Source organism: Molossus molossus, unplaced genomic scaffold (assembly GCF_014108415.1).
Source record: "Molossus molossus isolate mMolMol1 unplaced genomic scaffold, mMolMol1.p scaffold_m16_p_18, whole genome shotgun sequence".
Taxonomy (NCBI): domain Eukaryota; kingdom Metazoa; phylum Chordata; class Mammalia; order Chiroptera; family Molossidae; genus Molossus; species Molossus molossus.
This window is the reverse complement of record NW_023425353.1, coordinates 56,549,481-56,564,621: the sequence shown is the minus strand read 5'-3', so window position 1 is coordinate 56,564,621 and position 15,141 is coordinate 56,549,481. Positions and strand designations below refer to the sequence as shown.

Genomic DNA, 15,141 nt, shown 5'->3' with positions numbered 1-15,141 from the left:
TTCAAATGCCGCAACCGTGACAAGTCATTGTCATTAGGGCATCCATAGTCATCTCACTGAAACCATGTCCAAGGAGCTTCCCCACCAACCATCAGCCAGGGTGGTGGTCTTTTCTAGTACACAAATGCATTGTGGACCAACAACTGATGGGTGAAACCACAGACCCACATGTGGGATTGCAGAGCAATGGAAGACAGAGCAGTAACAACCTCAGACGTGCCTGGGCACCTCCACTCGAGGCCCAGCCAGAGATACAGCATCATAGGGGCCAGAGTTCATGACCCAAGGTACCCTGTCCCAGATCTTAGTGTAAAAAACACTGGTCCAGAAGACTATGTTTTGACCTGATACGGAAGGGACCATGGACACTCAGGAGGTCAGATTCCGCTTTTGGCTAGAGTTAGGGATGTTTTGGTAACATGGGAAGTATATGGCACAGAGAAATAGCTAATTGGTTTCAATTAGGTTTTTAAAGCCCACAATTTAATAAAAGGTAATAATTAAAAACAATACCCGTATTTACCTTAAAAAACATAAACCCCAAACATTCATCTCATTTCTTGGCCTTATGTTAGAAATCTATTGCTTCATTTACATGTAGATGATTAAAAATAGATAGATAGAAATATTTTGACTATGTACATAAAGCAGAATCAAGAATTAAAATAGAAGTGGAATTTTGGAGTGTGGTCAAATAAGGTGCACAGAATCCAGAACCCTCAGAGGGTTACTGGTCCTCCCGAGACGTTCTGGTCTGTGTGGCAGGAACCGGGCTCCATCCACAGCTCCGCACTGGGTTGGTGCGTGGTGTGCAGGGTTTCAGGAACTACTAGAAGTGTCTGGCTCAAGCCTGCCAAGTGTCTCCACTCCATCTGGCACTATTTATAGGTTCTGGCCCCCTGAACTATTCTAGAATTTCTGTCCTCTCTGCCCCCCATTCCAATCAAGACCTTGTGATGCTTAACAAAGAAGGGGTGCAGGTGAGGGTCTAAGGCTCTCATCAGGACCGAGTTCTGTGTGGATTTCAACACATGACAGACACGTGACTGCAATATTCAAGACATTTAAGGCAGAGGGTTCATTTAATGACAAGTTTTCCAGATCAAGGTGTATGGTGTGTGTAGTTCTGCCACGTCACTGTCATTATCTGTGGTCACACCCAGCAAGGGATTGTCTCTACTTTAATTGGCATGTGTATGACGGGGCTTGGAGTACTCAGCATGTTGGGAGACTTGGTCATCCCTGAATACTTACTTCTGAACGCAGGGCAGTCCACAGACCAGAGTGCTGCTGGGAGGGCGTGACTGGCAGCTGGCTTCATTATTTTGTGAATGAAAGCAAAAAAGAAACTTTACTCGACACCCAATTTCCAGTTTTGTCAGTGCCAGTCGCTCCCACCAGAACTCGGGCGGAGGCCCAACCCACAGAGGACTAAGGCAATGGGGCCAACACAAAAGGGTTCTTTATCATTACTTTTAAGAGCAATACTTTATAGACTGCGCTGTTGTCAAACAAGGAACGTGGCACTGCTTACAACAGCTCCGTGGGAAAGGCTGCAAAGGGAGCCTGTCTTCTCCCTGACTCTGGACAGTGAGTCTCCCCTCTAGACGGAGGTCCCCAGCCCCCGCCCAGGAACAGATCGCGCTTCGGAAGAGAAGACTGAGAGATGCACCGGGGCTACACCCACGCGGTGGACGGCTGAAGCCACAGGTTCTCACGAGAGAACAGTCGGCTCATCACGGGACCTGGTGCTGACCGCGGTTTAAAATGAACACCATCCTCATGGGGTGCGCTGGCCCTCGTCTGTACCCAGAGCTGGGGAGGGGACAGTGGTGCGTCTGCAACGGGTGGGACTCCCGCTTCTAACCCTGTCCGAGTGTGTGGCTTAGCAGTGAGCAGATTCTGAGCATAGGCACAGTGGCAGAGAACAGTGTGACAGCCGCTGGTCAGTTCCATTTGGTGGCAGCGTGGTAGCAGCAAAGAAAATCCCCAAACAGCTCCATGTGAATCCAGCTTTTGGAAAGATTCAGAAATCAATAAACAAAGATATATTTGTTTTAAATGCAAGGGTTTGAGTTTCTTGTAACTGCTCTACCCCCAACAACAACAACAAAACAAAAGACGTACAGAAGTGTGGCAGTAGTGTGAGAGCAGAAGTGACAGGATGTCCCTTTTCAAGGGAAAAACGTGACCCCTGGACCAATCTGTCACCATCCAAACTCATAGGAATATAAAAGAATCTACTGTTTCCCAAAGCGCTGAGCCACACGATCGCAGACGCATCCCAAGCTGGGTCAGAAATGAATGGAGACACGGACACCGGCACAGAAACTCCTACCAGGAGCCTGAGCCCACGGCCGGCCGCAGTGTCGGGCAGACCCCATGGGAGACAGGCTCCTGCACTCACCCCCATACCTCGCCACCCCCCACCCCCAGGTTCTAGAAAATTGTCATCTTTATCTTTTTAGAGAATCTAAGATAATAAAAGACTAAAAGATGTCTGGAAATACATTGTATAGAAAAATTAACTCTCAGCTTAAAATAACATTCAAAAAGGCACTTCATCCTGTAGGAAAGAGTTCTGAGTTGGGTCAGCTGCTCTGAGCGGGGACAGAAGGGGACACGTTGTCTGCTTGGAAGGGAAGACAGTTGAAAGGAAGTCTGATAGATACTGAGCTTTTTTTTTTTTTTTTTTTCCTTTTTGGTATGTATTAAGAAAAGCAAATCCGGTAAAATGCATGTCCCTTTATGAAATTCATTAAAAGAGTTCATTTTAAAATAGTTGTTTCTGTTTTTAAAATATAAAACAGGTAGGTATGGCCACATTCACCCCGTGGCCTGAAGCACGGAGTGTCCTCTCTTCCAGCTCCCGGGCAGCCGAGGCCAGGCAGGCCCCCAGGGCTGGGGTTCGAGGCGCAGGCGGCGGGCGAGCCGGGGCTACCTGCTGCAGAGCCTGTGCAGCATGCTGTACACGTCATCCTCCCGGCTCAGGCCCTCGAAGAAGGGGATGAGGTCCAGCAGCTCCGTGTCCGTCATGTCATCGAACCAGGACTGGACAGGCACCTGGAAGACAGGATGTGCGGGGCAGCAGGGCTGTTCCGGGGCTGGGCTGCTCCGAGCCTGCCTGGGTGCCCGTTTTATGCTAACATTTTCTTCACTAAGGAGGCCAGGTGTCCGGCCATCACCACACCATCATCTTGTGTGTCCCCCACCCCAGCTAAGATCAACCCGCAGCAACCTGGTTCGGCCAGTCTGCCTGCCTCTGCCTGTTTTGTTTTCCTGCCGCAGAAAAGGTGGCCGGGGTGCGGAATATGTGGGAACTAGCCTTCTACTTGCTAATGTCAGAAAACTCTTCCCTTCAAACCAACTCTCTGCACCTCAGAGAACCGGGGTCAGAGGACCTGCCCACTACCTACACCAGGGAGCCTACGTAGAGGGGACAGGAGGGGCCACTTGGGGTTCCTGTGCCATGTTGTGTGGCAGAGAGAAGTGGGGAGCCTCCATGCTCAGCACTGAGCAGTCTGAAGGAGAAGTAAACATTTCAGGACCTTCTGAAGCCATGGCCGAGACGGGACTTCTCTTTAGTTTTAGACAAAGGGGTGGTAGTATCTAGGAGGAAGAGATTTAAAAAGAAATATGGGGAATTCAAAATAGTTTAAAAGTAATATTTTGACTTTTTATGAATCAAAAGACTGCTTAGAAACATAATTCAGTAGGTAATTTAAAAGACAAATAAGGTAAGATTACCAAAAATTGACTACTCCTAAGGGAAGGGGCAGAAATTTGGGAGAGGGTCAAAATGACAAGACTTATCTGAACTTATCTTTGTTGACAGTTTCATATTTTTTTTCTTTTTTGATATTTTGTTCAGATAGAGTGGGAGGGAGAGAGAGAGAGAAAAACATCGACATGAAAGGGACACATTGAGTGGTTGCCACCCACACGACCCAACCAGGGCCGAGGACAAACCGCAACCGAGGTACATGCCCTTAGAGGGAACCAAACCTGGGTCTCTCTGGACTGCAGGCCGACACTCCAACTGCTGAGCCAAACCTGCTGGAGCTTTTTTTTTTTACCCTCACCTGAGGACATTTTTGCATTCATCTTCAGATAGAGCGGGAGGGAGGGAGAGGGAGAGAGAGAGCGAAACATCGACATGAAAGGGACACATCAAGTGGCCGCCACCCACACGACCCCAACCGGGTCGGGGACAAACTGTAACGGAGGTACGTGCCCTTAGTGGGAACTGAACCTGGGACTCTCTGATCCACGGGCTGACGCTCTAACCACTGAGCAAACCAGCCAGGGCTTTGTTGACAGTTTAAAACAAATTTTTTTTTCACTTATTGATTTTAGAGAGAGAGGAAGTGAGAGGGAGAGAGAGACAGAAACATCGATGAGAGAGAAACATCGATCAACTTCCTCCTGCACGCCCCCAACTGGTGATGAAGCTAGAAACCCAGGCATGTGCCCTGACCAAGAATCAAACTGGCAACCTTTTGGTGCACCAGATGAGCCACACCAGCCGGGGCTCAAAAATATGTATATTTTAGTCTGTCCATTAGAAAGGGCTAAAAGGAAAGGACATTCCAGGAACAATGAGAACCCACCCAAATTGTGGTCCCCAAGTACCATTTCCACTAATACGGACCAGGCTCCAGAGAAAAATGGCTGATAATAGGGTTGAAGCAAGACATGGGCAAGATGAGCCTGAAACTTCTTGTTGGACCAGAAAGCAGGACGCTATCAAAGACTACCCTTATTTGCAGGGGTGTCTATTGGCCAAAAGTGAAGATTTAAGCATGGAAAAGAGCAATAAATGGATTAAATGGTAACAATAAAAAAAATCCATGAGTTCACGATGATACATAAAAAGAAATCATTGGTTATCTTGGGAAGCCGCTAGAGCACCAACTCATTACGCTGAAATTGCAGACTTAAAGAAAAAGAACCAAGATTTTACAAGTAAATAAATGAGAATTCCAGCCAACAAATGAAGGAAGAATGAAAACATTTAGAAATCACCATTTTGCAATTCCTAAGGAGTATGTAGGCAATGATCAAGGGCTGCTGACATTTTGGGGTGAAAGGGTGCTGGGAATTTTTAAATGGGTGAATCCGGCCAAGACCACCAAAATCCAAGTATCAGTTTAAAATCTTTAAAAGTGGGACAGCCTGACATTATGTGTCTCCTGATGTGGTACCACGAAGGCACACAATGCCACCTTGAAAAAGAAAACAGCCTGAATTTAATCAAGCAGTAAGGACCTAACTTTGTGTTTAGAGAAAACACAGCGGCTGGAAAACGTATCCAACACCACCACGAGGCTGCGATTGGGCAAATCCAGAATGTAGGACATTTCTACAAGACAAATAACTGGAATTTACTCAACAAACAAAAGGCATGAAGACAAAGGGCAAGGGGAAGGAGAAGTGTTAAGATTAGAAAAGAATCAAGAGACATTAAACAAATGTCTTGTTTGGATTCTGATTCAAACAATCCAAATGTAAGAAAACATCTCGAGATAACAGAGTCCATGAACACAGCCTGATATCAGATAAGAAACTGTCGGTTTGTCAGATGTGACAGCCGAATTGTGATTGCATTAAAAAGTAAGCCATGCCCGGTTAGTGTCGACTGTGCACCAAGAGGTCGCCAGTTCGATTCCTAGTCAGGGCACAGGTGCAGGTTGTGGGCTTGATCCCCAGTGGGGGGCATGCGGGAGGCGACACATCAATATTTCTCTCTTACATCAATGTTTCTCTCTCTCTCCCTTTCTCTCTAAAACAAAAGCCATAAAAAGGAAGCCTTATCTGTTAAGACATTACAAAATACACTGTTGAATTTGATCAACTCATTAAAATGAACATATTTAAATATAATAAATTTGGCAGGTTTCTTATAATAATGATGACACACTAACTGAATCCAATTTGAACTCATGTTTACATGATAAGTGGACCAACCAAGTTCTGGCTCAGGAAAAGGCCCCTGCGCAGGCTTCTGTCAAGTCTGAGCAGCCTGGGCTTGGGAGGAAGCCTCCTCTCCAGGGAAAGCTCCCTGAGTGAAGGGCCTGGTGTGGGGACATTGCTGGGGGTCAGCGGTCAGCACTGGGCCTGGCTGACCTCCTTTCCCCGGGAAACATGGGCGGGAGGGGTCTTGTTCTGAGAGTCACACTGCACCCAGCAAGCAGACATGGAGAGCAGCCACGCTCCAGGGAGTTTTATGTAGGAAATGTTCCCATTATATACCTTTTACACATCATTACGAGCCAGTAAAGCCTGGCAGCCTTATCTCAAGACCTTATTAAAGTGTTTTATTCACTCCTGTTTAAGAACTACTTCTGTTGAAGACATCACCCAGGCCTCTGAGTCTGAGTCCTAAGTCCCGGCAGCCGCCAGCCCCAGGAGGTTCGTGACCCACAGCCCTTCTGTCACTGAACTAAAAACGCTAAGATACAGGCTCACTGAGCAGTTCCCCATCGAGAGCCCTGTGTCAAGTGCTCCTCACGTCCTGCCACACGATCAACCCTCCAACCATCCTCCGAGATCAGCACTCCTGTAACCTCACATGTCAGGTGGGCAACCCCAGGGAGGTTACATAACCTGACCAATGCCATGCAGTTACCAAGTGGCCGAGCTGGGATTTCCCCAAGGAAGAGGCCGGGAAGCCCGGTCCGGGCGCCCGCGGGCACAGCTGCGGCCCAGCTCCGTGGGAGCCCTGCGCTACCTCGGGCACTTACTGCGTTCTCGGGGTGGAAGATGTACGAGGCCGGGGAGTTGTCCACGATGATCACTTTGCTCAGCTCCCGGCCCAGGCGGCTCAGGTCTTTCACGTAGTTCCCACGGTGGAAGACGCAGGACTCTCTGAAGAGCCGGGCCCGGAACACCCCCCAACGGTCCAGCAGGTCGGCCACGGGGTCTGCGTACTGGAAAGCAGTGTCGCAATGAAGGCTGGGCGCCTGGAAGAGCCCAGAAACCCTGACCTGCGGCAGCAAGACGCAGCCTGCTGTCCCGAAGGGGATGGACATCGACGCACGTTCCAGGATCCGGTCGTTTTCCTCTCGGTGTGTAAGACACCCTGGATTCTTCCATTTCTCTCACTTCTCACATCCCATCCGTCAGAAATGCCTGCCTCTCTGTGACCTGGTCATGGCCCTCGTCTAGTCCTTGAGTCGCTGCCTGGGGTGGCCGTGGGAGCCTCGAGGTTCTCGCTCTTCCCCTTGGCCTCCTTTCCAGCCCTCTCGCTGCAGTGAGGCCCACACTCCTCCCTGCCATGCCCAGTACGGCTGCAGCTGCCCGGTTTCTGCGACCTCTCCACGGCCTCTATATGCCCTGCAGCCACACTGGCTTTGAACATGGCGGGGACCAGGGCCCCCTCTGCATGAACAGTCTCCCCAGTTCTCTGCATGGGCCTCTCCTGTACCCAATCTGTCAAGTCTTGGCGTCCCTTCCCGTCCATCTATAGTCCTCCTGCGTCTTCCTTTCAGGATACTGCTCTGTCGCCCCAGTCATTTCCTTCATGGAGCTGATCACCATGTGGGTTACTTTATTTTTCTTCACTTGTCAGGACCCAGGCTTGCCTGGCGTCTGCACCAGGACATCCCAGCACCTTAGAGTGCTGACCCCATCCATGAACAACCAATGAGCTGACTTTTCATTGGCCTTGAGTGGCATGAGGCCACCCTGCCCTAGAGGTGCTCTAGGCAACTAGGCCTGATCAGCCCGACTGTCTCAGAATGTGGGGCCCAGACCCCTCTTCCATTTCCTTGGAGCCGGGGAGTTGATGGGAGGGAGTCTGAACCCAGCTTGCAGCTGGGGGTCAGCCTGCTTGGGCCTTTCTCATGGCCTGGGCAATTTCCCCCAAAGCAGCTGGAATGGATAAAGAAATAAAGGGGTCATCCCCGAGGGAAAATCTTCATAAATGCAGGTATCTAAAAGACTGGGCCAGACCGAGTGGCTGGAGCTGGAGGCCAAAGAGTGGCAGTCCCAACCCCGGGGTGAAGCCAGGCCTCAGCACCCGACACACGCGAGGGGCCCAGCGACTCCGCCCGGGAGGCTGGTGGTGCTGGGAAGGCCAGCGGGGAGGCACGGCAGCCGGCGCACAAGCGGGCCCAGCAGGGTGCAAAGCCGCAAAGCAGCAGCTCCTGCGCTGTGACAAGTGCCCCTCTCCCGAGACACCTGGAGGAGGAGAGTCCAGGAGCAGGCTGTACTTCCTGTTGACCAGGGCCCTGCAGGTTCCCCGGGTGAGTTATGGGGCCTCACTCTAAATGGGAAGGATGGTTACCTTCCTCATGGTCACGGCCACTGGTGGTGGCCCACACCTTCCAAGGGAGTGTCCACGGCTGGGGCCCCGGGCCGCAGAGACGAATAGGGCAATGCGAGCTTCATGGGACTGGGCCTTCGTCTCTAGTTCTCTGCGTATCCTCGGGGCCTAGTATAGCACTTGGCACACGGTAGGTACTAAGTAAGTACTTGAGTGAATGAGTGAAGGAAGGAAACCAAGACGAGGACGCAGACACTGAAGGGCTCTGACAGTCAGCTCAGGCTCCTGTTGGCCCCTGGGCGGTGGGCCAGGAGGTCACTGTGCCAACCGTGCTGGCTGGGAGCTGAGCCCAGAGCCAGGCACTGGGGAGTGCCCACCTGTCAGCATGGCAGGAAAGAGCGGGATGGCGGGGCCAGGCTGGAGTAGCAGCGAGAGAAGGTGGAGAGACAGATGGAGGGGCAGGTGGGGCAGTCCAGGAAAAGAGACTGAGCAAGGATGTTTAAGGGGGTGCGGGGGACAGTGCCAAGGAGGAGCGTTTCCAATTCTGCCAAAGGAAAAACAACTCAGTCCATCAGCACCGGCAGGCTCCCTGTTTGTTATTTCTTTGGGTACCGCTGAGGGCCCTCGGCACCCAGAGCACCGACAGAAGAGCCACGGACACGGAGATCAGTCAGCCCTGGTGGCACTCGTCTGGCAGAGTGTGCACCGGGAGGCTGTCTTCCCCGAGGCCACACTCTCCATGTCGCACATGAGAGTAAGGCCGGTTCTTGGATTCCACCTCTGCCAGCTCATGCTTTAGGGCCTGGCAGTGAGCCTGGCAGAATGTTGTGCAGGTGAGGTTCTCTCTCACCTTGGCCATGACAGAGCGATGGCCCAAACCAGGAGCACTCAGGCGGGCACAGCAGCACGTCTGGGAACTCTGCATACGGAGCCCCGGCAAGACGAGAGCTGTGGGTACAGGGCACAGGAGACGTGGCTGCATGTGTTCTTGGAGCAGGTCACACAGGCACGTGGCTAACTCGGGCTCCACAAAGCTCATCTTTGGGGCCACTGAGGGACAATGATGATGCCACTAAGAAATGGATGGGCCCTGGCCGGTTTGGCTCAGCGGTTAGAGCATCGGCCTGCGGTCCAGAGAGACCCAGGTTCAGTTCCCACTAAGGGCACGTATCTCGGTTTTAGTTTGTCCCCAGCCCTGGTTGGGTCGTGCGGGGTGGCAGCCACTCGATGTGTCCCTTTCACATCGATGTTTCTCACACTCTCTCTCGTCCTCTCTCTCCCTCCCACTCTATCTGAACAAAAAATGAAAAAATGTCCTCAGGTGAGGATAAAAAAAAAAAAAAAGAAATGGATGGTGTTGGCCCCATCAGGTTTGAGAGATGAGCATGGTAAGGATTTTCTCTGAGGAGCATGGCCTGACTGTCCTGCACTGCACAGGACCTCAGCACACCTGTTAAAGGACAGACTGCACCATACTGGGGTCCCATGAACCAGGTAACTCCCGTAACCAGTGGGAGAGGGCAAAGAAAGCATGCCATTTGATCAGAGCCAACGCAGACGCTGGGTCAGAGATTCATACCAAGCTACAAGCCAAAACATGTGTGAACTATTTGATCATCATTAGAGTTATATAATGAGCAACGGCAGTGGGAACAGTACCGTGGGCCAGGGCCCAGCACAGCATTCGGAACACAGCAGTTACCCGGGAATACTTGCTGCGTGAGTCAGACACTGTGCTAAGCCCTCCACATGCCTGATTTTGCTCCACCCCACAAGGTAGATGAAGTTACCCCACGTCAACAGAAGAAACCCAGGTGTGAGAAGTGAAGTAACTTGCCTGAGATCACGGGACTCATTAGCACAGTCAGAACTCTCACTGGGCCCAGGCACGTGGGTCAGGCGCGGGCCCTTACCTCCCCCCCACACCTGTGTAAGCAAACCCAAGGGCACAGAGGCCCGAGCCTCCAGCATGTGGTTGCCAGTGAGCAGGTGAGATGCAGACACCTTCCTTGGTTACACTGGGCACACCTGTGATCTCCTGCTCTGTGGACAGGCAGCTTCAGGCGGCTGCACACAGCAACTTCATGGAGCATTTGTTCCGAGGGCTCCCTGTCACCATGGTAACCCAGAAGCCTTTCAGGCTGGCACTGTGCACATGGCCTGCATCCATCCCATCTGGGATGGGAATGTGTCACCATAGAAACAGCTTCCCCCACCTTAACAAAGGGCTGTTTGACAGACCCGGTAGGGGTGGAGGGGCCGGGAGCTCGGGCTGGGGGCAGGACTCACCTTGGCCAAGCTGGCAGTAAAGAGCACACACTCGAAGAGCTGCCCCATCCTCTGGAGGAACTCGTCCACATGCGGCCGCTTCAGCACATACACCTGCAACGGCAGGAAGCAGCGAGCGGGTCAGGTGTGCCTGGGCCCAAACACCAGTGCAGGAAGAAGTCCTGACAGTCCCCGCCTCCTGCCCTGGGGTCTGTGTGCGGTCCGAAGACGCAGATTTTCCGAGGGGCTAGGTACTTGACGTGGCATTTCATGCCAGACACTCAGTGCAAACGCTCCTCCTGAGGGAGGAAGCAAAGCCGACCAGGGTCCTGACAGCCCCGGGGATTTTCAGAACCAGTGGTGTAAGGGTCGCGCCCTGCTTGCGAGAGACGACTTGTTCCCTTCCCAAGTGCTTCTCGGCACATGCTCTGGTCAGATCCACGTGGACACAGGCCACGGTTTGGGGGGTGTCCTTCTGGATGTCCAACCCAACCCAGCAGGTTTGGGGTTGCTCTGTGGGAACACCTCCCTCGCTCGGAAGGCCCGCGGAGGAAGCGCCTTCCTTGTGGGCTTGGGAAGGCACCATGGATACCACAGGGGACACTGAGCTTGGGCTTGGCACAGAAATGAATGCTTCAGGGAATGTGAAGCCAGCCAAATCCCAGGCCCCAGGAACAAGCCGTCAGGAGCAGAGGGAGGCAAAGCGTTTTCTAGAGGAGCCGGGCTCTGCTCCTGACTGGGGCATCTGAACAAATCTGAGGCAGAAAGACATGGGCGAGAAGGCAACGCTGGTAAGTGAAGATAGAGGAGGTAGGAGGAGAGAAGAACTCATTAAAACTTGAATAAATTCCATTCAAAATTAGCCACTTCCCTAAAATAAGTCAAACTTGTTAAAATTCAATTCAATTTGTGTTCACTGAGCCTCAGCTTTGTGCTCAGCCTGAAGCAGGTACAAAGATGAATAAAACACAGGCCTTGCCCGTAAAGAGCTCACAGTCTAGAGCAGATGTACACAAAAATGTATCAAAACAAACACGCATAATAAACTTTACAGAGGGGTAAATTAAGAACAATCAATTCCCCTCTCAAGGGGAGGGAATCACAGAAGGTACTATTTGGCTTGGACCTTAAAGGATGAATAGGAGTTCACCAGGCCAATGAGGATAAGTGAGCTTCCCAGCAGAGGAAACAGTTTGAGCATGAGACCTGGACTAACCCAGACCTGGACCTGGGTGTTAGAGAATGGCCAGAGCCCTCTGTGACCAGCTCTTCCGACGCAACCACTGAAGAGGGGAGATGGGGGACAGGAGAAACTGCTGAAGACAAAGTGTGAAAGATAGGTGGGAGGGAGTATGTGCAGCCCAAATGGCAGACGGAGCAGGTTGGATATTCTACGAGAGGAGTAACAGAGGGCAGACAGTGGGCGCTGTACCCCACAGAGGGATTCTGTAGAGCCAGGACACGATGGGAAGCTTGTGGAGGCCTGAGAAAGTAAAGTGAGCATAGGTCTGTGGCGAGAGAAGCAGAATGGCCGGGGTAAGGGGGGGGGGGTGCCGACAGGGCTCTGTGGACCTGGGAGGCCGGGTGGGGGCCCAAGGGCAGGGCCTGTGGCTGCAGTAGCTCCAGGCCTCACTTGGCCCACAAGACTCTTGGTGCAGGGAATGGTGTGGCCCGTGGTCCTCAGTCTCCCTGGGAATACTGCTTGGAAAGCAGGCTTTGCTACATGCAAAGGGTGGGAGACTGATTTGGGAACTGTGGTGTTGGTGCCTCTGGCAGAGAGGAGGGTCCTGGGCCCGGATGTCGGCGTCCAGGCCCGCGTCCCTGTGCAAGTAACCAAGAATAGGCCCATTGGGACCTGCACAGCCTATCCTGGATTACTTGAACGAGGCCACGGCCTTCGCCAGGGCTTTGGTCCTCCTCTTGGCGCCTGTGGCTTCATTCCCTCAGGAAAGAGAGTTTTTGATCCCAGCCCTGGTGCCTTGGGGTATCACAGAACAGTCTGGAGGGAGGTGGGGGAAGCTGGGTGGCTCCTTCAAGAATGGTCTGGCCATGGCAGGTCAGGCCCTGAGGGGCATGCTCATAGTCACGAGGTATTAATTTCTTTCCTAATTCTTGCCATGCCAGTGGGCAGCCTCTCCTTTGTCTCGTTACTTTGTAACGTGAGCCAAGATAATAAATGCAGAAGCCTTAACTGCTTCTCAGATGCTAAGTTAATTCAGTTGATGCTTTTGCAAATGTTAAATGCCCAAGTGCCTCCCGTTTTGGCTCCCTGATGGCTTTTAAAAGCATGAAGTGTGGAGATGCTAGGAACAAAGCTGCATCCCTTTTCCAGGGACGGCTTCCTGGCAGGGCAGGGGGCAGGAGACTCGAAGTCTCATTTTAATTCTTCCTGTTGTATGACCTTGAAACAACACTTTTGCTGGCTGAGTCTCAGTTTCCCCATCTGGACAATGAGGTGGCTAGACCAGCTGATTTCCAAGGCCGTGGCAGTTCTGACACCCTACCCTCAAGGATCAGAGACCACTGGCATCGTTAAGGAAAGACACGCTGTTATGGCTGAAACACCAAGACAGATTTCCCTTCCTGGGCTATAAACCTATCAGTCCAGAGATTCTCACTTCAAGAGCGGAGGGCTGACAGGAAGATGGTCAGATCACCCCGGTGGGAAACTGACAAAGGCCCCCTCCAAGGCTACTTTTCCTGCGAGGTTTTCAATATGTTCATAGATGAAGCTATTCCCAGGGGAGCTTCATGCAGGTGAGGGGGAAAAAAAACAGAACAAAGATGCACGCCAACTGGCTAGGGCGTCTTTATTCAACATTGTCTGCTGATCCCCAAACACACCCCCTTCTCCCCTTCTTTTTGGACTGGATGTTTGCTAAAAGTTCACTGGAGAACATGACGTAGGACAGACAAGATCAGGCTGGAGTGGCTAGCACTGGAAATGGACACCTTTTCCTGACAATCACCGTAAGTGGTTGGCTTGTGGCATTTCCTGCTAGGAGAGTAGCCGAAAGCAATTACATGAGGAAGTTAATTAGACCATCAAACTAGACCAGTGGGGGATATGGAAACTTCTAAAAGTCTGCATCAAATCAAAGAACTATTTGAACTTGCAACCACATCTAATATTTATAATTTCCCTTATAAACTCAGTATAAAACAAATCCATGGGTGAAAAAAGCAGAAAACCATTGTATTTATTGTACAAAGTTTGCTTCCTTTTGATTCAGTCATACGATTATTACTGAAATGGGAATTCAGAAATAAAGTTCAGAAGAAATGTAATTACTAAAACACACTCATTGAAACTCAGATTTAGCTTTGATTCTTACCTGATGTATGGTTCCATCGATTTCAACCGGAACGATAAAATCAGCATTACTAATAGGCTAGAGAGAAAAGAAACTATAATTAATATGTCTGAAAGGATGAAATAAGGTTGGAAATTTTAGCAAGAAAAAAGCTTGCCTGTACCAATGTTTTTATTTTTTGGAAAAAACAGTTCAGAAGGATGTTGAAGCGTGCCCAGGTTCCTTAAAATAAGCATAAGCAGGAAAGCACACTGTTATTATTTTTTCTGAATATTGTTACATTTTCAGCATCTTGGTTCAACCTCTTTATCACCTGCCTTTTCTCAACCACAAAGGGTGGGGCAGCCTCCCTAGGGAATGGGGCTCCTCAGAAACTCCAGCTCTGGATAATAGGGCACCGCTGTTGGCCACCAGGGGGAGGCGATGAGAGACCAAAGGTCCTAGAGGACAGTGCTCTTTGGGGACAATAATTAATACTGGCCCTGTGATGGGCAGGAGATGCACAGACCATGGACACAAAGCAGGGCCAAGGACTTGTGGGGGGTGAGGTCAGAGGCCACACACCTCGACCTTGGGTAGGCTCTTCCTCGCTCTGGACCTTGGTTTCTACTCTCTTCCATCATTACTATGAAGAGTGTCCATGGCTCCATCCAGTCCCGAGCATAAGGGATTGCAGGCCACTCTACACTGCTCATAACACTCAGAAACTGCTGCATATTTAAAACTAGGTTGACAATATGAATGACATTTAACACTCAACTAGGATTCTTCAGCAGTCACTGTGTTCCCAAGGATGAACTCACATGTAATTCTAAATGAGACTCCACAAATTGTATAGAAAACTACTCAAATGAACAGGCCCAGGAGAATATCAGGCTGCAGACCCCTGGGACAAGAAGGAGAGCCACGGAGGGAAGGAGAATGTGTGTAGTGGCCCCGGGCAGCGGTGCTGGGTACAGAATCTCTGGGCAGACCCATTACTGTACAAACACACATTTTTCTTTGATATGTAAACTAAAGAAATGTGGAAAATATAAGATCACAGACACATTACTAAACATGAAGCAGAGCACCTAAGGCTTAAGATAGCAGTTTCTTCACTCCTGTGGTGGGAAGGCCAAGGGTGAGTTCACAACTATAACAACTCCACAACTAAAATACAGAATCATGCTAAAAACAAAACAAAGGAGATGGAGGGAAGAAACTCTCAGAAGACATTAGATTGTGAAATCATATTCCACAGAGTATATTAAAGGAGGAAAACCAATCCCCAGCTCAGAGCGAGCACCTGCC

General features: G+C 50.8%; 1 protein-coding gene across 2 annotated transcripts in view; it reads right to left on the bottom strand.

Moving 5' to 3' along the window:
- Positions 1–2,704: 2,704 nt before the first annotated feature.
- The window catches only part of CTDSPL (CTD small phosphatase like), a 101,310-nt gene continuing 88,873 nt past the window's right edge, over positions 2,705–15,141 (bottom strand). For both annotated transcript variants that reach the window (XM_036267200.1, XM_036267201.1), the window contains 4 exons: positions 13,870–13,926; positions 10,556–10,648; positions 6,744–6,929; positions 2,705–3,063 (listed from right to left, as the gene is read on the bottom strand). In XM_036267200.1, coding sequence (XP_036123093.1) covers positions 2,938–3,063; positions 6,744–6,929; positions 10,556–10,648; positions 13,870–13,926 — 462 coding nt within the window. In that variant the 3' untranslated portion in view covers positions 2,705–2,937. The remainder of the gene's footprint in view (positions 3,064–6,743; positions 6,930–10,555; positions 10,649–13,869; positions 13,927–15,141) is intronic.